We start from the raw sequence: 23,776 nt of genomic DNA, 5'->3' as shown, positions 1-23,776 counted from the left end.
GAATAAGGGATGCATGGCAAGGGCAGGAGGGCACCCTTGCTCATTGTTACAAACTTCCAGTTATGAGCATTCCTGTGATTCACGATTTAGAAAGCAAAGGGACGGTGCAAATGTTAAGTATAATCCTTCTCGCTCTAATAACCAAAGTAGGCAGGCGGGGGTGGGAGCGGTTACCTAACAAGTGGGCTGCTGTCCCATAGATGAGGGACACAGGTGTTCAGGCACACACGGTGCTAGAAGGACGGCAGCTAGGTGAGATCAGCAAATAGATGGGCCAATGTGAGCCTTGGTGTCTGAAATTGGTCCCGCCCAGAGTTGGCACGGGGCCGAGTCATGTCTGGCAGTGGAACTTTCCCGCAGGAGGGTGAATAGTTCTTGACACAGGTTCACAGGCCAGAATGGCCTTTGGGGTCATCAGAAACTAGCTGATCCAGGCTAACGTCAAGGGCTATTGTGATATAGATGGGGTTCAGCTATCAACAGTAGGGAGGGATCTCTTCCCTTAGATTTGCAGGAGGCGTGGAAATGAGAGGTTGCAGGTGAGAAATTAGCTGTTTTGGTGGGGGGGCTCTGACGGCGACGGGGGCCTTCTCCAGAGCTGTGGCGGAGTTACAGGGCAATCTGGAAGCAGACTGGTACAGTAAGGGTACCTCTGCGGCAGACGGGTACAGTAAGGGTACCTCTGCATAGCACAATAGGGGTTTCAGAGCCAAAGAGAAGGAGCCTCAGGGCAGGTTTCTGGAAAAACGCGACGGCGCCCCGTTATTCCTTTGGGCTGTTGGGGGTCTGACCAACCGGGCGTTTGCCCTGCTACACTCCGCCCTGAAAGGGGCTTGAGTAATAAGAGACCAATGTGTCACGTGATCCGGAGGAGGATCACCCAAAAGGTGTAGCACTGATTGGGTTTCCCACAGTGCTGGCTCATCAGGCAGGCGGGGCAGCATAGGTTGGTACAGCTGCCTGCCCTTGGATCGCCCGCAAGACAACCCACCATATTGCATACTTTTGTATGGAATAAACCTGCAGCAATATTTTCCCATAACAAAAGTTGTCTTGTGTATTTATTTATTCATGCATGCATGATCAGACTGTGGGTGGGGATGTTGCCAATAATGGCACCATGCGGCTGCTCGCGGCCCCCGCAGGGGGCCACCTAAAAGGGCGGCCCTTTAGTGCCATTTGGGCACAAACGCTACCCCTCTTGGTCTAGTGGTTGGACTCAGGGAAGGAGTCCTTTGCCTTGGCGCGCTAGGCGTGTCACTTCCGGTGCATAGAGGTCCGGGGAGGGTACTTATACCTCCCTCCGCCTATCTGGCATCCTCTTTGCACCAGACACGCCGTCTCCCACCCTACCGCTTACCCGGCGTGGGGTTGGCAGGCATTTCAAACAGCCTGCTTTGTTAGCTGTACCATAACAAGCAACACAGGCAGGGCTCAAGCAGCAAGGGGGAGGGGGTTTGGGGACGTGCAAGCAAAACAGGGAATCCTCTAACTTTAAGTCAGAGAAAGAAAATGAATGTTGGAAAACAGGATTGGACATTTGACTTGCTCCTTGAATGCACAGAAAATGTGACTAGATGACAAGATTAACAAAACGGAGCAAGTGGGCGAAAACAGGACCAATCCTGTGAATTGCTTTTCAAGAAAGAAGAAAGGAGTTCCTGAACAGATGTTAAAATGGTGCCCTGTGTATTTATATTGTACTTAGAATCTGCTCTTGGGAATGGTTAAACACAGGAAGAGGCACGGCAAATGCATGCCATGGACAAATGGGGAGAAAGAATATGAGAGTGACAAGGGAGCCAGCAAATGTATGTACTAAATTATATAAGTAGTATATACTAGCGGGAGGAGGTGACCCGGGTGGAAGCTGAGATAGCCGAGTTGGAGGGTAATCTAGAAAGTGGGGTGACGGATGCCGTATTACATGTCCTCCAACTCAAGCAAGCGGCCTATAGGGCCCTCGTCACGGAGGCAGCCAGGTGCCTCAGTAGAGAGCAACAGGGGAGATTGTATGATGTGGGTGATAAGGCTGGTAAATTGATTGCGTGGCTGGACAAAAAGGAGAGAGCGAGTCGTGTAGTCCCGCTGATTGAGAAAACAGACGGTGTGTGTGTTACTGAGCCGGAAGAAATTGTCTCCTGCTTCGCGGACTATTTCCGTGGGGTGTATTCCCCGGTGTCTTCCTGCTCTGAAGAGGATTCCCGTAACCTGCTCAGGGATATCGCGCTGCCTTCCCTTTCGGAGGAGGACAGAGTGTCGTTGGACGCCGCTCCAACCTCCGACGAAATCGCCCTCGCCATACGTTCGGTCGCTTCCGGCAAGGCCATGGGTCCTAATGGTCTCCCCATCGAGTTGTACAAATTGAGACCGGATACGCTGGCACCACATCTCCGATCGATGTTCCTGGAGGCCCATTCGGTGGGCTCCCTCCCGCTGGACCAGCGTCTGGCTACAATCGTGGTTATCCACAAGGAGGGGAGACCTCGGGACCGGGTTACATCCTATCGGCCCATTTGGCTACTGAACGCGGAGCCTAAAATTCTCGCCAAGGTCCTGGCCAATCGGCTGGTCGGCGTGGTGGGCGAACTGGTTCATCAGGATCAGTCCGGCTTTATTCCCCATCGTAACACAGCTCTTAACTTGCGGCGTTTGCATGGGGTGCTTGCACGTGTTCAGTACATACGGGAGCCGGCCATTTTGGCATCCCTGGACGCCACCATGGCGTTTGATACGCTTGAATGGCCATACATCTGGGCGATGCTTGCGAAGTTTGGCTTTGGCGCAGGGTTCATCAGTTGGGTCAAATTGCTGTATTCGGGCCCATTGGCGCAGGTGGTGGTGAACGGTAGAGTATCGGCTCCGTTCGAGCTGGGCCGGGGCACGCGGCAGGGCTGCCCCTTATCGCCGCTCTTTTTTGCGCTTGCCTTGGAGCCCCTGGCAGAGTGGCTGCGGTGGGAGCCTTCCATCCGTGGTCTCCGTTGGACCCCCGAGCATGAGGACCGCGTATCCCTATACGCTGATGACATCCTTTTGTACCTAGCTTCCCCACGTAACTCACTTATAGTACTGGTTGATGTTTTGCATTCATTTGGTCGTAACTCCGGCCTTGTCATCAACTGGGCTAAATCGTGCGTGTATGTTCTCTCTGGGGAGGCGCCCATTCTCCCGCGGGGCTGTCCGATCCAGATCGCCCCGCAGGGATTTCGGTACCTGGGTGTCTTCATTACTCTGGACCCGGAGGCCCGGTATGATCGGAACTTGCTTCCCCCCCTCCAGCGCCTGAAGGAAGATGTCACGCGCTGGCGGCGCTTGCCGCTCTCGCCGCTCGGCCGGGCGGCATTGTTTAAGATGATGTCTCTGCCGCGCTTCCTCTACGCTTTGCAGAATACTATGGACCCCGTCCCAGCGCGCTACTTCCGTGAGGTGGAGAGTTTGCAGCGCCGCCTGTTCTGGGACGGGAGGCCGCGTATCGCCCTGGCGAAGCTGACGCTCCCATGGTATGACGGCGGGATTGCCCTCCCGGATATCAAACGATACTATTGGGCCTCCCAGCTGGCTGCGATTAATCACGGCCTGTATGGGCCCGCTTTAAACCCGGCATTCGAAATGGATAAGATGCTACTCCCGGGTGGGGACTATAATCGAGCGCTCTACTCCAGCACGCCCGACGCTCGGCTGACCGGCCCCACGCGTGTCATGGTGCGAGTGTGGCACGCGGCTAATGTGGCGATGGGGTGGAAGGATCGTCTGACCCGGGCGTCACCACTATACGCGTCCGAGCAGTTGGGCTCCCTGTGGACCTCGAAGGGCTTCGAGAAGTGGGACATGATAGGCATTAGCAAGGTGGGGGATCTCTGGACGAGGGGAGGATTTAAAACGTTCGAGATGCTGCAGACGGAATTCCACTTGCATGGCAGGGAGTACTTTCGGTATTTGCAGATCCGTCATGCACTGGGCTCCGTCTTCCCGGACGTTGCATCCATCCCGGAGTGTTCCCCCCTTGAGGATAGAGTGCTGGATGGACACGTTCCGGACAGCACGATCTCACTGATCTATAAAAAACTGATCAATGACCGCACGGGATTGCTGACTGCCCTTCGTGAGGCTTGGGTTGCCGATGGACTGGAGCTGGACGACGAGGACTGGACCCTTGCGGTGGCCTCCCCGAAAGAGGTGGCCATACCGGCCCGCCTTCGCTTCGTCCAGCTCAAGATACTCCACAGAGTCTACATGACGGGGCCGAGGCTTCTGCGTATGGGCTATGCTGTGGACGGGTTGTGTAGGCGTGGGTGTGGCGCTTTGGGGACCTTTCTGCATATATTGTGGGAATGCCCGGAGGTGGAGCGATTCTGGCGTGGTGTGCATGAGGTCCTGCGTGTGGTTACGCATGTGGTGCTGCTACCCGAAGCGAGAAGATGCCTGTTGAATGTGTGGGAACCTACCGACTACTCGGCGCCACAGACGTGGTGGGTGACTCTGGGATATATGGTGGCCAAGCGTGATATTGCTCAACTGTGGGGATCTCAGAGGTCCCCGACTGTCTCGGCCTGGAAGGAGCATATGGATTGGTGCATGTTTCGGGAAAAGGTGGTGTATGTTGCGAGAGGTAAGCCTGGGACATGGGTGAAAGTCTGGGGCCCCTGGAACGCCTACCGCGGGGGAATCTGTACTCCACCGTTATTGCCTGTTCCGGGCATTGAGTTTTACCCAGCCCTAATCCTGATCTCTTCCCCTTCTTGATACTCCTATGGATTGGTAGGGTCCCCCTCTCAGGGGAGCACATGCTGCTATTTCTGATTGTGGATTGCCTTGTGGTTTTTGTTTTTTCTGGTTGTTATTTCATTTTAAAATGAAACCGTACAGTGGGGTCCGGATGGTGTGGCTATCAACGCTGCTAACTCCTGTGCATCTTCCTCAGCCGCAACGCGCGCTCTACAATGTGTATCATATGCTCCTTTTGTTTACTAGCGGCCGGCCGGACGGTTGTAGGCCCATCTTTGTATATTTTTTGAGTTTTGTAATAAACGGTTTCAAAAAAAAAAAAAAAAAGTAGTATATACTAAAGTATATACAAGAGGTCTCAAATGCTCGACCTAGAAAGGGCTTATCATTCAGGGGAAAACATTTCAATAAGGAGGTTGAAAAGTAAGAACGGTTACAATGTCACATTCATAGAGGCTCAAAGATCTGGAACAATCCTCTCCTACCTTTGTTTCCACAAATATTTAGGCGAGACTCTTAATTAGTCAAAAACCACAAGCTATGATAACGATTTGTAGAGTGCAACGAATCACACTCAAAGGTGTATCTCGGCGCTAACCTTTTCAGGAACCATTGTCATAGATCCAGAATAGCCAAGACCACACAATTATGCCAAGGTTTAGTTTTTAAAAATAGTTATTACAAATAGTTTTAAAATGTTATTCCTTATGCAGGTTTTTCCAATGTCTCCAAATCCAAGATTTATTTTTAAGTACTTCCAGAAAGGATCCGTTTTAGAATATGCACCTTTTCATTTAGTTGATTAGGACCTCAGTAATTCCTTCCATTTCTAAACAAGATAAATGGCAATTTTTGTAGTACATCAGGCCCTTGTTTTGTACCGATCAGATACATGGTCTAAGTGGTTGGGAACACCTATTAGACAAGATCAGTGTTAAGAGGCAAATAATTACTATGGCATTTACAGAAATGCTCCAGTTATGGAAGTTCTTTGACGTCTGCTATAGCTGCCAAACTAAATGAATGGCATAAAGAGGCAGCTGCTCACTCACTGTCCCAGACGTACGGGATGGATACATATAGGATGCATATTTCTGCTAGAGACACAAGCTTCAGGAATTCTGGGTAATGACATTTGAATTGATTAGTGTAGTATTGGGTCAGGTAATAGAGATTAACTCGGGAGCGTATGAAGCTTTGCAGGATACATTTATAATCACCTGATAATGTAAAGACAAAGATCAATCTGTTTTTGAGGACTAGCAGAATGAACTGTAAGAATGTTTTGGCACTGAGAAAATAATCAATGTTTCATTTTCCTGTTCCAGGAAATGTCAATATTTGTGGTTGAGACACAAATATTATAGCAAATTAGGATTGTATCATAACCTGTATTTTTTATGCTATTTTTGGGTTTTTCTTTTTGCATTTCTTTTCCCAACATCTCCGATTTGTCCATCTCCCATTTTAAAACCAAAAACACACACCACAAGCATCCAATTCTGAATTCTCTATTTGATTACTGCATAAGAAACAAGAAACCTGACTAATCTTCAAAGCTTTTAGCAATATTCTTCAATAAAATAGCAAACAATGATCTTTTTCTGAGTCAGTGACTGAAACCACAATTCCCCAAACAGCACATGGGTCCGAGAATGGAAGCCTCTTTCAAAAGTATGAAATAAAGCAAAGGGGATGCTTACAATGTACACTGTTATCTTGGCAGCTAGACTGGACTTACTGATATTAGTTGGCCTACAGTATAATGGATATTTGTTCGATATTAGGAAGATAATCTATCAGGTGGATAAAATGAAAATGTTTAAAAGAAAGTAGAATCTTCTGTGTGTTTTGTAAACCTATATTTGAAGCCTAAGATGATAACGCTTTTGCAGTACCTCTGTTGTGTACACCAATCTCCCTGTGTAATTGTTCTGAATAGGGAGGGGTGGTGAAGGGAGTGTATTCTTTTTCTAGTATCACGGAAAACTCAATTACATTTCTTTGTGGAGAAAAAGGAAAACAACCCTTTAGGGGCTGGATTGTAAATAAGCCCAGTCCTTTGATCTGGTCAACAAGATACATTAGGCATCTAACCACTGCCAGGTCAAGAATGTATAGGTTTCTGCTGAGAAAGGTTATTATGGGAAGAGGCACAAGGCTACAGTGCCTGATATCTGTAATTCTATTTTCCTAGCGATGAAACCTTCTGAGAACCAAGAAAGGACCGACAGCGTTCTATTTGAGATACTTGAAACTATCCCGGTTTAAGAATGACCTGGCAGTTTCAGTCAACCAATCTGGGGGCAAGAATTGCATACCTTCAATATCATATCGAAGTTCAGGATACATTTATGCCAGTCTGAAACTCTGAATATCTTCCTAATTAAACTGGAGGCTGCAGCATGATCCTGGTGAAGTCCCAACAACGATTACCAGACTGCACTGGATTTCAACACCTATTCTAAATTACAGTCATGAGCACCACCACTTATGTTTTAGTATGATCCAAGATGTTCACCTGCCCACGACACGGACGGGCAGGTTGCTTATTAACATGTATGTCTTTTTGTATCCTTCTAGATACTATGTGTTCAGTGTAACGTATGTAATTTGTTTACGCTGATACTGAGGTGCGCGTTTATTATTATTTTCACTTTTTATTACAGGTTGTGCACGGAGTGGTACACATGGGGCTGGTCCCCATGCGGTCCTGAAGAAGAGGTTTAGGGGATAACCTCGAAACATGTTGACTATTAGCACATAATTACCTAATTCCTCCCTTTTATTAAACCCCTTTTTATCCTTTATCAGCTAGGAGCAAGAATAAACTTATCCTACACTCACTAGCTAGGTAAATTTTAATCAATCCACACCACTCCCCCCTCACTGCACTACACATAGTCTTTACTAATTTGGTGCTCCCACGTAACTGTCGCAAGTCGCAGCACGCCCCAAGCAGTAGATGCTTGGGATGGCCCCAATGATGAAGCATGTCATCTGGGGGAAACCTTGGGTGAGTGAGGAGACTCAAGAAAAGTATTTTCTTTTCTTTCATTTGTGGTGCGTTGACTCATTGAGTTGACCCCCCACTTCCCTACTAACTAGGTTCACTGATCCACGATCTTGGATCTTTTTGTCTTACATGTACCTAGGAGGACGAACTTAGTTATATCCTCCTCTCCCCCCTTTCTGTTTTGAAGTTCCAACAAAAACAACAACAACAAAAAAAGAAAATCAGTAGAATATTTGATCATCAACATTACTGCCAACTATAACTATTAGTAAAAAGGAATATGCTACTTACCAGTATGCATCTGTTCTTGGCATGTAGAGCTGCAGATCTACACACTTTTGCATAGATCGCCATCTCGTGTTGGGCCCGGATGTTTGCAGTTTGTTTTTCCTCTTGGAAAGTCTTTGGAAGTCACGAGGTCGGTGACTCCTCCCTTGGATCGTATTGCGCATGGGCTTCGGCTCCATCCTCAGATTGTTTTTCGCCAACAGGGAAAGATGGAGCGTAGGAATAACAGTGAAGAAACCCATGTGTGTTGTATCTAAATAAGATAGACTGGAACAGATACAGGTAGCCGGGGAGGCGGGTGGGCGTGTGTAGATCTGCAGCTCTACATGCCAAGAACAGATGTATTCTGGTAAGTAGCATATTCCGTTCGAGGCATATGAGTTGCAGATTACACACTTTTGCATAGACTATATAGCAGTTCCCAACCCTAGCAGCGACCACCGGTATCTGTTGCAGTGGTTTGAAATAGTGTTTTTAGTACAGCCTGGCCTACACTAGCTTGTTGCTTGGTTTGCACATCTACACAGTAATGTTTAGTGAAAGTGTGCGGTGTTGACCATGTAGCTGCTTTGCAGATATCATCTAATGGGATGTTCCCTAGAAAAGCCATAGAAGCCCCTATTTTTCTTGTAGAGTGGGCTTTAGGGGGAACAGATAGCGTGCGTTTTGCTTTGTGGTAGCAAATCTGTATGCATTTTACAATCCACCTATCTATCCCTGATTTAGAGATGGGGTTGCCTTTATGTGGTGGAGATAAAGAGACAAACAGTTGTTTTGTCTTTCTGAAAGGTTGTGTTCTCTGGATATAGTAAAGTAAGGCCCTTTTAACATCCAGTGTGTGTAGAGCCCTTTCTGCCACAGTTTGAGGTTGCGAGAAAAAAAACGGTAATTCTACCGATTGGTTTAGATGAAACGGTGAAATGACTTTGGGTAGGAATTTTGGGTTGGTACGGAGGACAACCTTGTTCGGGTGCATTTGGAGAAAAGGTTCTTGTATAGTAAGTGCTTGTATCTCATTTACCCTTCTAAGGGAAGTGATGGCTACAAGGAAAGCTGTTTTCCATGTGAGAAATTGCAGTTCGCATTTATGCAAAGGTTCGAAAGGCGGTCCCATTAGCCTTGTGAGAACAATATTTAAGTTCCACACAGGTGAGGGTGGTACTCTGGGGGGAACTATCCTTTTGAGGCCTTCCATGAAGGCTTTAATGGCAGGCCCTCTGAAAAGTGATAGGTGCTGTCCGTTTCGTAGGTAAGCTGCAATCGCTGCGAGGTGTAGCCGAATGGATGTATATGCTAGGTTACACCTTTGTAGATGGAGTAAGTAGCATATGATGTGCTGTATAGATGCGTCTAGAGGGTTGATTGTGTTGTTATGGCAATAAACAACAAATCTTTTCCACTTGGCAGCGTAGCAGGCTCTAGTGGTAGGGCGTCTAGCTTCTCTGATGACGTTCATACAGTCGGGGGGGGGGGGAAGGTTAAGGCATCCGAATTCTAGGATCTCAGGAGCCAGATCGCAAGGTTGAGCTGAGCTGGGTCCGGGTGTCTGATCTCTCCATGGTTCTGGGTTAGGAGGCATGGTGAGAGGTGTAACTTTTGGTGTGGCACTACCGAGAGTTCCAGCAGCGTGGTGTACCACGGTTGTCTGGCCCATGTTGGAGCTACTAGAATCAGTGTGAGGGAGTGCTGTTGTAGCTTTCGCACCACTAATGGAATTAGTGGGAGAGGTGGAAAGGCATACACGAATTTGACTGACCAGTTCATCCATATTGCATTGCCTTCGGACAATGGGTGTGGGTATCTGGCGGCGAAGCTTGGGCATTTTTTGTTTTCGTGGGTGGCGAATAGGTCTATCTGTGGATGCCCCCACATCTGAAAGAACGGGTGAAGAACCTGCGGGTGAAGTTCCCACTCGTGGATCTGCTGCGTCTGTCTGTTGAGCAGATCTGCCATGGTGTTTTGGACTCCTGGGACATGTTGGGCTAGGAGAAAGATTGTGTGTGGAATTGCCCATCTCCATATGCTCTGTGCTAGTTGAGAGAGCTGTGGAGAGTGTGTGCCGCCTTGTTTTTGAATGTAGTACATGGCAGTCATGTTGTATGTGCGAATGAAGACTGCCTTGCCTAAAATCTGTGTGTGAAAGAATTTGAGGGCTAGAAAGATTGCCAGTAACTCCAGATGGTTTATATGGAGTAACTTTTGTTGCGGCGTCCATGTGCCCTGCACTGTGAGGTGTAGTAGATGAGCTCCCCAGCCGGAGAGCGATGCGTCCGTTAGGATTATTTGTGGAACCGGGTCCAGGAACCGTCGACCTCTGGAAAGATTTGTGGTGTACCACCACTGCAGAGAGCGATGGGTGCGACCGTCTACCAACACCAGATCTGTCAGTTGCCCCTGGGTCTGGTTCCATTGGTGCGCTAAGCACTCTTGGAGTAGACGCATCTGGAGTCTTGCATGGGGCACTATGAAAATGCAAGAGGCCATCATCCCTATCAGTTGCATAAATACTCTTGCTGGGAGAGAGTGTTGAGGTATGAATCTTTGACGCAAAGCCTGAATGCTTGCAATCCTGGCAGGACTGGGGTAGGCTATGGCTTTTGAGGTGTCTATGGTGGCACCGAGGTATTGCCTGGGACTTTTGGTGGTTCACTGTGAAGCCTAGCTGGTGAAGTAGTTGGATGGTAGTGGCGGTGTGATGTAAACATTGGTTGTAGGACGTGGCTTTTATTAGCCAATCGTCCAAATATGGGAAGACGGGAATGTGCTGTCTTCTGAGGTGTGTCGCCACTACCGCTAGGCACTTGGTGAATACCCTTGGTGCTGTTGTGACCCCGAATGGGAGCACTTTGAACTGGTAGTGTTGCCCGTCCACTACAAATCTGAGGTACATTCTGTGAGCATGGTGTACCGGAATGTGAAAGTATGCGTCTTTCAAGTCCAGTGTGGTGAGAAAGTCGTTTTGGGAGAGGAGCGGAAGTACCTGCTGAAGTGTTACCATGTGAAAATAGTCCGAATGTATGTATGTGTTGAGAGGCCGGAGATCTAAGATAGATCGTAGAGTCTCGTCTCTTTTTGGTATCAGAAAATATAGGGAGTAGACCCCTAAATTTTGCTGATTGGCAGGGACTTGTTCTATCGCCTGTTTTTGTAGGAGGGAGATTATTTCCTGTTTTAGTAACGTGGAATGTTCTTGTGACAATGGGCGTTGCCTGGGTGGAATGTTGGGGGGGTAGATGTCAATTCTAGGCAGTACCCTGAACGAATAATTTGGGTCACCCATTGGTCTGATGTGATGGTCTCCCAGATGTGAGGGAAATTTTGTAACCTGCCCCCGACCGGAGTGGGATGGTCTGGAGGGAGCAGGGGGGAGTCATTAGGTAGGCGGTGTGGCAGAGCGGGCGGTATTTGTTTTGCCTCTGCCTTTATTGTTATTGCCTCTATAGCCGCCTCTTTGATAACCCCTTGTGAAGGTGGATTGAGCAGGGGATTTGTAGGACGTGGACGCGCTATCTGAGGAGTAGCCTCTGGCCGTGCCCCGAAAGGAAGAGCGGCGAAAGGAGTGCCTAGGAGGGTGTGACTGCAGGGCTCCCATAGATTTCGCCGTATCTGTGTCCTTCTTCATCTTCTCGAGGGCCTCATCTACCTTTGGGCCGAATAGATGTTCTTGATCAAATGGATGATTTAATATGGAGGCTTGTACCTCGGGTTTAAAGCCTGAAACTCTCAGCCAAGTATGGCGACGGAGGAGGACGCTAGTGTTAATGGCCCTGGAGGCTGTGTCTGCTGCGTCTAAGGCACAGCGTATAGAGGTGTTAGTTATGGTCTTACCCTCTTGAATTAACTCATTGGACCTATTTTTGTATCTTTCTGGGAGATGGTGCATGATGGTTTCCAGTTCATCATAATGTGCCCTGTCATATCTGGCCAATAGCGCTTGAGTGTTGGCGATACGCCATATATTGGCTGCCTGTGACGCAGTGCGCTTTCCTGATGCGTCCAGTAGCTTTGACTCCTTGTCAGGTGGTGGTGCTTCGCCTGACGCCTGGGAGTTTGACCTCTTACGTGCAGTGGAGACCACTAGGAAATCCAGTGGCGCTGGCCCTTTGATATAGGCAGGATCTGTGGGGGCAGCTTTATACTTCTTCTCTATGCGTGGGTTAATGACCCTAGCCCTGACTGGGTCTTTAAAAACCTCTGGCGCATGTTTATTACCCCCTTAAGCAAAGGTAGTATAGAAGTAGACCTATGTGCGGTATCAAAAGTGTCGAGGAGGAAATCTTCCTCTACTGGGTCAGTGTGTAGCTCTACCCCGTGATAATGTGCCGCCCTCTGAAGTAGGTGGTGAAAACCTAATGAGTCTTCTGGTGGAGATGGCCTGGATGGATAAAGGTCATCTTGTGGGACATCTGGAATGTCTGGATTATTATAATTGTCCCATGGGTCTGGGGATCCTGTAGGGGTAGGGTCTTGTGGCACATCCCCTGGATCGTAGTATGGGTCCCCCTGATCATCATGGTCTGGAGACTGCGTCGGAGAGCGATGAGGCAGGGGCGGAGAAGGAGGAGGGGGCGGAGGTGGAGAGGGTGGAGGAGGTGGGGAAGGCACTCTGAAAGAGGAGGTAGCACAGTCTTTCGTCTTTGGAGGTGGAGGCGGAGCCGGCTTGTCCGAATGTCTCTTTTTAGTAGAAAGTGCCAAATGTCCAGTTTTTGGATCCTTGGTAAGTGTCTTTTGCAAAGGATCCGGTGTAAACAGTTCCTGAGATAACGTTTGTTCGGTCGACGCCAAAGGTTTCGGGGCCGATGGCTTTTTATGCTTGTCCGTGCCGTGCTTTTTTGGAACCTCCGATTTTTTGGTCGGCGCAGAGGTAGGCTTCGGCGCGGGAGTGTCGGTGCCGAGGGCCTTATGATGTTTGGTCGGCACCGAAAGGCTGGGTTTCGACACCGAGGACTTTGGTGCGGAGCTCGGTGTCGAGGTAGAGTAGAGGCCGGTTTCTTTTTCGGTGCCGAAGTGTGTTTATCGGCACCGTTGGCAGGCTGGCTCGAGCCCGAGCCGCCGGAAGGCTTATTCGGCTTCTTCACCGGGCCCGAAGGTGGGGTCTTTGAAGCAGTGTCTTTGGTCTTGCCTAGGCCCGGAGGCGTGACCGAAGCCTTTTTGGGTGTCGGCGCGGGTGTGGGAGGGGGTATAGTACTCACAACCCTCTGCGCCGGTGTGATGTCCTCCACATCCGAGTCGTCGGCTTCGGAAGCACTGACTAGGTCCTCTTCGGTGTGCTGCTGTCCCGGAGCTTCGACGTCGTCCCCTATGATGTCGACTGGAACGGAGGTCGAGGAGTGCGCCATGTTTCGTCTGGCCCTTCGATCTCGAATAGTCTTTTTCGATCTGAAAGACTTGCAGGCGGGACAGTCTCGAGCCTCGTGTTCAGGGGAGAGGCAGAGGTTCGACACCTCATGAAGATCGGTGTGGGGGAATTTGGACCCACATTGAGAGCACTTCTTGAATGGAGTTCTTTCCATCAGCCGGGACCGGAGCTTGGATAGGCCCGAAGGCCGCCGTCGACGACTGGAATCGAAGGTGTGTCGAAAAGAAGGTGATTGAGGATCTGAACAATACCGCGATGAGCGAGGATTCCGCTTCGATCGTCGGACTGGAAATGTTCGGAACCGGAGCGCGAAGTATTACATCCGAGCCCGATGGCGGAAAAAAAAACAATCTGAGGATGGAGCCGAAGCCCATGCGCAATACGATCCAAGGGAGGAGACCCCGACCTCGTGACTTCCAAAGACTTTCCAAGAGAAAGAACAAACTGCAAACATCCGGGCCCAACACCAGATGGCGATCTATGCAAAGTGTGTAATCTGCAGCTCATATGCCTCGAACATCTCTCTCAGTAGACCTGAAGAGTTGTGACAGGTGTATAATGTTTGGGAATGGTGAACTGATGCAATGCATATGGAAATCCTCCGTGGGCAGTATTTCTTTAGGAGGTACCCAATTTTAACTGTGGTTACAGACTTGAAGATTATTCAAATGTGCATCTGAGGGAAAGGCTAGAAAGGGGTGTCTAGAGATTCTGACGCAATCAACTGAGGAGGACTATTAACTGGCCTAGCTGAATATTAAAATACACTTTTAGGCATCAGAGCTCTTCAGAATAACTTCAATGGAGCAAACATGCATCTGATCAACATTGGCTTTATAAAATCAATCAGCGGGATACGAAGACAACTTTATATGGAAGATCGGGTTCTCCAAGAACAAAAAGAAGAATATCTGCCAATAATATACTGGTGTCCTACAGCCAGATTTCTCTTGAGTAGATGGAATTCAGTGAGGATTGTTAGTGTTTACCTGCACTACTTTGCATGGAAATGGGAATTCCATGTAAGTGAAGCAAAAAGGGGTTACCAAGATTGCGATAAGGGTAAACCTCTATTCCTATTTTATAATTGCTCCTACCATATCAAGAAATCCACTGAGCAGCATAAAAAGATCTTTCAGTTGGAGAGAAGGAATTGGGTACGCGCATGATGAGGCATTAAAAAATGTATTCAGAAAATCAGATAGTGGCAACCATATAACTAAACAAATCTATGAAAATGTTCAAAGAAAAGAAAACTTTGCTTCCCAGGGGCTTAATTCTTTCTTCTAAAATGTATTAACACGTTTTAATGATACAAATGAGTTTCTTACAAGAGGATAATGCAACAGGGAGCTATCGACAATTTTAGAAAGCATGGAAGGAGTTATACAGTAAGACAATCAATCCCTTTGTACTTGTATAGATTAAAAGGGATGACTAGGCCCATTTGAAGTGCCACTAGATGCAAGTGGTTCAAAGACACACAAACAGTCATAATAATGGAATCGCAGAACTTTCCTAAGTCTTGGGATGACTTTCTAGGTAGTTTTCGAATGGGTCGCTGATGCAATGCATCTATCCTTTAAAAGGCAGGGGGCATTGATCATGAATTGTCTGTAAGCAAATTACGTCTTCTCGAAGGAGAAGTAGCACACTCTAAACGTATATAAGCAGTCTACCAGAGTGTAGAAAACAAGCAGAAAACTATGCAGTTAAGCAGTTCACCTATGTCACTGAGACTGAGGTCACTTGTACGCTCTTAGTTTCTGCTAGACAAGAGTTTACTTTAACATGAAGGGCTACTCTAGAAATGAGACAAGACGGAGTTAAATACAGCAGGTTATGACTAATCAGGCAACTTAATAATGGCAATTCAGTAGACCGCTTTGATTAGTCAGCAAAATGAATGCTTCCTAAAGTAGCAGTAAATTGGTAGACATACACACATTGCACAGCATTATGCAACAGGTGGAATCATCTTGCATGTTGATCAGTCGACCCTTGAAAAGTAAATGTTTTAACACAGGCTTGAAACCCTAAGGAACAATGTTGAAACATCATCATTTACTTAGCCTCTTCTTCCAATCAAAAAACTAAAAAAAATGATTTCTGGAAACGGTGTATCGTTATAGCATTGCTACTTTACAAGAGGAAAACAAAAGCCCTATGTAATGTGTATGTGTGTGTATACACATACAGACAGAAAACAAGCAGATTAAAGTAAATGCTATTAGATGTAGCTTATGAAAATAGCAAGTACTTCAATACAGGAAGAATGAATATTCACCTGTTCCATAGGTATTCCCAATTCTGCTTTCAGACGCCGCTGTGCTGCACGTCTGACGCCTATGGCACTGTGCTCCTCCAACTCTTCTGGATTATGTAGTGGGTGACTGCAACAGGTATTGGTGAAACAACCTGTCAAAAAATGTATGAAATCAAATACTGGCTTTCACCATTGGCATTAGAGTTGGGTTGAGGAAGGACATTGTGAATTGATTCAGCATGAAAAACCAAAATACTGCGTTCTGAAATATTCCAGGAAGTTGAATGGGGGCAGATTCCTAGCAGATACTGCTGGGAGAAGCAGCAAGGTAGATCAGCCCATTACACCAGACACCACCTACCGCTGCTTTACACGGAGAAAGAGCCTCAGAGAGAAATCTGCATTTGCTCCCAAAATGTTTTTACTACTACCCAAATGCAAAGTATGTTCTACTTCGCTCTGTGGCCACTATGCAACTGTTTTAGTTGCTGGGCTTAAAGACCAGGATCCCCTTCACTAACCATAGGTGAACCCTCATTCAGAGAAGCTTCAGGTAAGCTTTTGGAGATCCTGAAGTCCCTTTTCTCTGCAAAAAACAACCTTGCAGCAAACAACTCACAAACATGGCCCCCTGATGCACATGTGCCTACATTTATTCAATTGGGGTTCCACTCTACTGTTGGGCGCTCAGCAAAAACACCCACCTCACTGTGGATCTGAATTTCAAAGACAAGTGACTTTGGGCCTCATACAAATATGTATTGTGTGTAACACCTCATATATCAGACAGAGAGGACCATCTAGCTGTTGTGGCTCAATGGGCTAAATTGAGTCAACCCAGAAGTATGTGCATGACTTCAATGTCTGAATCCTAGCCAATTCACTCAGGCCCTCATCCTTCTCTGGGTGATAAAATGAGTACCCTTTAGATGGATTACAATAGAAATCTGGTGTTGCAATGCATACAGTGCCCTGGGGGCACATTAGTTTGGGGCTCTGCAGTATTACAGAAGGGCCACAGACGTCTGTGTGGACCATTTTGCAATACATACAAGTGCTGGCACTATCTTAAGGGTGTATTTCCCTCATTTGCTTTGGGCAGGGCTAGATGCAAATGAGAGGAATGCTCTGAAGCTACACACCACCATATTATGGACACAGGCACTAAATCAACAAAGTTTCATGAGTCGCACTGACTGTGCACCACAAAGAAGTAGAGCACAGTCATTGCACTCTCCCCAGGGATGACCATGAATGTAGAGGAAAAGGGTTCCCATAGACCTCTGCCCCCAAAACATTCCTTTAAACTGCCGCTCAGTCATTCACTAATGTGTGCCCTCGAGGGCAATGCATTGTATGTAACAGAGTGCACTGTCCGTGTTTGCCACTGGCGTAACTTGGTAAACAGGGAGAGTGCACCCGAAGGTTAAAACACTCCCTGCCAGTCAACTACAAGATGCCACAAGAGCTTTACCAATACAAATTATTTTAAACTATATCCACAATGTTTATAGGGTAAATCATGAAAAGTAGCAGAACACTATATGCAATACAAAAGCAAACAATGTCATTGGCTATATTTTACTCTTTTCAGAACACCATGCTTAAGAGAACCAAAAAAGGTACAATAAAGAGTCAACTTTCTTGATCCATTACCAAATTCGATCACATATCCAATTTTCAGACAGGGTAAGCATGCACAGCTACACTGAGCAAGGAGAATTTGATTTCCAGAAGGGGATCTCGTTTCATGAACAAGCACAAGGTTTTATGCACATGCCGGGAGACACTAGGAATAATAAGTTGATGGGTATTATTACAGCAGTAAGTACAGTGGACATATTCATGTGCATTGCAAATTGACAAAGTTTGTAGCAATATGAAAATCACTGCTTTCTAAAGGACCCAAAATGCCAATTTGTCTTAAATGTGTTCCTCCACTCCGGCCATCTCCCCACTGCCTGGAAGTGTTCCCAAACACTGTTAAGAGTGAAAAATTAATGGCATAAAAATATTGGTTTCATATATAGAAAACGGACACTGGACACCATTTTCATCATCAGTGTGAGCCATCATACTTCAATTTTATAAACCAGAACAGCATTCTTATCAACCTCAGTAATGAAGGCATGTCTGTCTCTTACAAGTAAGAGAACATGTTACAAGTAACATACTACTCCAGAAAAGGCCACGCTCTGTATTCCTAGATTAAAAAAATAGACCAGAGATCTAAACACATCTATATGGTGGGCTTGTCAAGGCATACATTTAAAGAAAAGACAAGATGTCAAGGACAACTGACCACTTGGAAAGCAAAGATAAATCTTAATCCTGAGCAAACATATGTCATTAGTAGTCAAAAAAAGAAAAGTTCATAAGGCAATATTCATCCAAATCCAAGTCTTCTTTATTTTCAAGAAGTCATCACTTCCAAATGACGCAGGTGATTCACAGATGGTTAATGCTAGCACATTGACGTAGCCAACACGTGTTTCGTCTTGGGGGCATCACCCAGGGCTACAATATCAATAGAAGTATATACACTCAAAAGATGATTCCTTACATGATTATTAGAAGTAGTATTAATAGACCGTACCTGTATCCACTAGTATTCAGGATAACTCAAAATATAATTCCTTACATGATTATTAGAAGTATTATTTACAGTGGAAAACCAGAAAAAAAGAAAAAAGTAGTCAACAACCACACCGATCGGGAGGTGCCGAAAGATTGGGAAATTGTCCCAAAAGGAAGAAATAAAAGAGAATAGGTGAGAAGGCAAGGGAAAGAAAATCCTAGATCCTAGACAAAGTAACCAGAAACCGAAAAACAGAAGCACACCAGAACCAATTGTAAATAGTGTTCCAAAATAATCATTTCCAGTGTTACTCAAAAAAGCAGGTGTGCAAACCAAGCAAAACATCCAAAAGAGTAAGAGACGGACTGGGATTAGATGATGAGGAATGGCAGGAGGCGCTCTCCTCACCCAAGGAGGTGGCTATATCCGCCAAATTGAAATTAATACAGCTGAACATTTTACATAGAGTCTACCTCTCAGGGTCCCAGCTTATCCACATGGGGAGTAGCGTGGATGGGGTATGCAGGAGGGGATGTGGAATGCAGGGCGGATTCCTACACGTGCTCTGGGAATGCCCAGTAATTCAAGTCTTCTGGAGGAATATCCTTAAAGTTATGAGTACAGTGTGGGAGGTACCCTTGCCGCCTGAGGCCAAGAGATGCCTTTTGAACGTTTGGGAGCCAACAGACTTAAGCGTGAAAGGGAGGTTATGGGTCACACTCGGGCAGACGATTGCCAAGCGCAACATAGCGCAGTTGTGGGGCGCAGCTGCGTCGCCTAAGTTGAAAAAATGGAAAGAAGATATGGACTGGTGCATGGTTCGCGAGAAAACTGTCTACATTGCACGGGGATGCCCCAAAAAATGGTTAGCAATTTGGTCGAAATGGAATGTGTACAGGGGGGGGCTGTGTGAACCACCGATTGTCTCATCCCCAGAAGAGCACATTAGAGTGTGAATTTCACTGTATGTACTGTAACCATACCCGCTGCATTGGACTATATGTACTGCTACGTGTGAAAATGATGCAAGTGACACATATGATGTAAAGAATTGTAGATCATGACCACGGTTCTCATATGTTAAATAAACAGTTTCAAAAAAAAAAAAAAACATCCAAAAGATCCATAGAGTGCAACAGCATAGTCGTAGAAACCAGATAAGCATAATCGTATTCAAAATACAGAGATATGGCTCACCATATAGTCAATAAAATATACTTAAATCTTCATTGGGTTGTATTGTAATAGCATCTAAAAGTAACCTAAAATACAAAAGCGGCGGTCTTAAAATCATTTCAGCATCATGCGTGACATATTATTCATCCAAGAGCCCCCGGCTTCGGATATTATTAGTTGTGGGCGGGTTACTGAACCGTTAATACATAGCTAATAAGTAAGATGTATACAGTCTCTAGCCATTACACTCACTCATGGCGAAAACAATGTGTGTCCCTCTCCTTTTAGATACAGGACTTTTAAAGTACTTGTTATCCCGCATAGTAGTGGATACAGGTACAGGCCGAACTAGTGTCCCACAGAAATATTTGGAAACATGGGTGGCTGTTTCCTCTTTTTCCTTTGAGCAGTTTATGGGATTATTTGATGATTTTGTTAATCTGATGGTCATGCGCAGACTCTAACCCAGTCACGCTTCGGAGTTGTCACTTGGAAAGCAGTTCTTCGGTTAAGTGCTTTTGTAAAGTAGAGTCCTTGGCAATACTTGCATACTAATTTATGGGATTAATAAATCATCTAGGGATGACCAACATTAAAGTTTCAACTGTTTGATTACTGTAACAAAGTCATGCGGTTTTTACTTGGATGGGAGGCACCACCACGATTCACCCATTACATGAGTAAGGCTTCTTTATTACTGAATACGACCTAGCAACCTCTTCTCTCTTACCCCATTCATATTACCTGGTGTCTGCCAGCTCTCCCAGACTCTGCAGGTCTTAGCCCTTTCGGTAGCCTGGTTCTAGCTGCTTATGGTATTGTGGGAAATTTTGCAGTATCTACTAGCCAATGAAAGAAACCTGCTACTACTGCATTACTTGGCTCCCCCACTCAACAGAAATGCGTATCAGAGCCTGCCTAAGGTTACCTTCTCCTGTATTCATTTACCACAAAACGCCGAGTGTTGATGGGTCCCCATAGTTCTCAATTGCCTCCTCTTTTCACTAGGTACATTGGCAGTCTGTTGCAAAAAGAATTGTGTTTGAGGCTACTACTATATTTATCTGTAGCATCTGGATTTTCTTAGGAAGGAAGCAATCATATCAACCAAGAAATAAACGGAGATCTCAAATACAGAAGAATTTGTCTCGGAGGAATAAATAAAATAAAAAATATAGTACTTTTCATGAAAAGAATGAGTGGGTGGTAAATTAATTTCTAATACACCTGTAAAAGGGTGGATTGAAAAAAATCTCTTCTCTCCTCTCCCCTCCCCTCCCCTCCTCTCCCATACTCCGGGGGGAGGTGGGCTGGGAAAACCACTTGCTATGTGTTATGATTGCATTGCAACTGTACGGGGTATAACCTCATAAGGAGGAATTGGATTTGTGTTGACGTCTAAAAATAGTTGATACTTTTTTTTGTAAAAATTCCCTCACAGTCAGATTCTAGGCCTTCATAACTGAGGGGAAATAGTACAACCTGTGTACCTAATAAAGTTGATGAAATAAAAAAACTTAAAAGACAGAAGAAAAACAAATATGCACATACCTACATGCCCAGATGTTGCCAGAACACCTCAAAAATAACACCATACCCTAGTCAGAAATATCCTGGTGATAGTCACAGAAGATAAGAAATATGTGACAGCATTTACAGGAGTGGGACACAAGTGATAATACGCGACATGCCAACTTTATGTATAGAACTGCTTTAAAAAGAAGTGAGATTACACTCAATGGATCATGCGAGGGGGGCAATGTGTTGGAGGGGCTGCGACCATATAGGCACTCTGGTACATTTATTGTGGGAGTGTGAATATATCCAACCATACTGGACTTTTTGATCGGCGAAGTAGATAAACACTTCAACACGGAGATTCCACGCTTCCCACCATATATTTTGTTGGGTCTTCCAAATCCCTTGACTTACCCGCTTCGATCACGTAGAGGCCGGCAAATGGTAATTGCGCTGGGATCAGCGATACAGAACATACTCACACACTGGCGCACCCCCCACTATCCCGACCTTCATGGGCTGGCTATACCGTCTGTGGCATGTTCTCGGAATGGAGAAACTTACATTGACGATGGCGGGAGAGGGGTGCAAGTATGGAGAGTTGTGGCAACCTTTTCTGGCGCTCCTGTCTTCCGAATTCCGAGAGGTCACTTGGCCCTGCTACCTTCGCTTATTGCGCATTGTTGACACACAACGGGCGGAGGGGTGATGAAGGCCCAGCAGGGGGTTTTGAGAGCCAAGTTGGTGGACATGGAACAGGGGTGGGGGCGGTAGGGGGACAGGGAGTGGAGGGTTCTTTGGGTTCCCTTTTTTTCTGTTCTTGTTTAGCTTATGTATGGTTTCCCTTGCCTGGACACGTGCCCACTGTCATGCTTATACACTCAATCTGACTTGTTTAATCATATACCATACGTCAGCAAGGAGTTGATAGCTAAACCTGTCTGATCTTATTTGTGTGTTTTGAAATTTCAATAAAAGATTTAAACCATAAAAAGAAGCGAGGCACTAGAAAAGGCAATCCTTGAAAACGTCAGGATTATGGAGGCGAAGACACTATTAGAACAAGTAAACAAACAAACAAATTCAAGGGTTTAAAACATTCACAACTAAACAATGACCACCAAGGAAGAAAAAGACAAATAATTCTATCAAAAGGGAGACAGGAAGCAGGGGGAGCGGCAGCCAGAAAATACCTCTAGGAGGAACAGGCTTACTCACAACCTGGAGACAGATCCATCGGAGATAACTCCCATGGGGAGTTTTTCCCTACTAGGTAAGGGTTTATCTTTTGTGCCAACAAGATCAAAGGGTACCTCAGAGAACAGATGTGGGATTCTGGAGGTTTTCTTCTGTAAAATCAGACTTTAAGAGCAAAGGGAAAGAAGATATACAGTAGCGGACACTATAGTATTGGGAAACCGGTGCACTTATTGTCCAAATACATCTAATCTACCTCCAGAAATAATGATGATTGAAATTGTGGTCCTCAAAGACTAAGAAAGGAATAGGCTACTTACCAGTATGCATCTGTTCTTGGCATGTAGAGCTGCAGATCTACACACTATGCATAGATCGTCATCTGGTGTTGGGTCCGGATGTTTGCCCTTGTTTTTGCCCTGGAAAGTCTTTGGAAGTCACGAGGTATGTGACTCCTCCTTAGGATCATAGTGCGCATGGGCATCAGCTCCATCCTCAGATTGTTTTTCGCCAGCAGGGAAACGATGGAGCTTTGTAAGAAACAGGAAGATGCCCTTGTATAGAGTATCTAATAAGATAATACTGGAACAGATAAAGGAAGCCGGGGAGGCAGGTGGGCAGGTGTAGATCCGTAGCTCTACATGCCAAGAACAGATGCATACTGGTAAGTAGCATATTCCGTTCGAGGCATATGAGCTGCAGATTACACACTATGCATAGATTGTATAGCAGTCCTACTCCTTAGCAGCGGCCACAAGTATCTGTTGCAGTTTTGAGTACAGCTTGGCCCACACTGGCTTGTTGTTTCGATTGCACATCTACACAATAGTGTTTTGTGAACGTATGTGGTGTAGACCATGTAGCTGCTTTGCAGATGTCATCTAATGGAATGTTGCCTATGAATGCCATAGAAGCCCCTACTTTTCTTGTAGAGTGGGCTCTAGGAGGAACAGTTAAAGTGTGTTTTGCTTTGTGGTAGCAAATTTGTATGCATTTAACAATCCATCTAGCTATCCCGGACTTAGATATGGGATTGCCTTTGTGTGGTGGTTTTTCGAAAAGGCTGTGTTCTTTCAATGTAATAAAGCAATGCTCTTTTAACATGTAAAGTATGAAGAGCTCTTTCTGCGACAGTGTGTGGTTGCGAGAAGAAAACGGGCAACTTCACAGATTAAGGTGAAAGGGGGGAAATGACTTTAGGGAGAAATTTAGGATTAGTGCGGAGAACCACCTTATTGTGATGCATTTGTAAGAATGGTTCCTGAATAGTTAGGGCTTGTAGCTCACTAACTCTTCTTAGAGAAGTTATGGCCACTAGGAAAGCAACCTTCCATGTTAAGAATTGTAGCTCACATTTATGTAGAGGTTCAAAAGGAGGTCCCATTAGTCGTGTGAGCACAATATTTAAATTCCACACAGGTGAGGGTGGAACTATGGGAGGAATTATCCTTTAGAGTCCTTCCATAAAGGCTTTGATGGCGGGTACTCTAAATAGTGATAAATGTTGTTTATTTTGTAGATATGCTGCTATAGCAGCAAGGTGTAGCCGAATAGACGTATAGGCTAAGTTGCACCTTTGTAGGTGTAGTAGGTAGGTTATGATGTGTTGGATAGACACATCTAGGGGATTGATGGTATTGTTATGGCAATGTT

At 46.0% G+C, this 23,776-nt stretch overlaps 1 protein-coding gene across 1 annotated transcript in view; it reads right to left on the bottom strand.

Moving 5' to 3' along the window:
* LOC146789636 (isopentenyl-diphosphate Delta-isomerase 1-like) overlaps positions 1–23,776 on the bottom strand; it is a 109,058-nt gene that overhangs the window by 18,659 nt on the left and 66,623 nt on the right. The window contains exon 4 of the mRNA XM_085631910.1: positions 15,676–15,806. Coding sequence (XP_085488036.1) covers positions 15,676–15,806 — 131 coding nt within the window. The remainder of the gene's footprint in view (positions 1–15,675; positions 15,807–23,776) is intronic.

Source organism: Triturus cristatus, chromosome 10 (assembly GCF_964204655.1).
Source record: "Triturus cristatus chromosome 10, aTriCri1.1, whole genome shotgun sequence".
NCBI classification, from domain to species: domain Eukaryota; kingdom Metazoa; phylum Chordata; class Amphibia; order Caudata; family Salamandridae; genus Triturus; species Triturus cristatus.
Note: the sequence above shows the minus strand (reverse complement) of the source record. Positions and strands in the feature narration are given on the sequence as shown.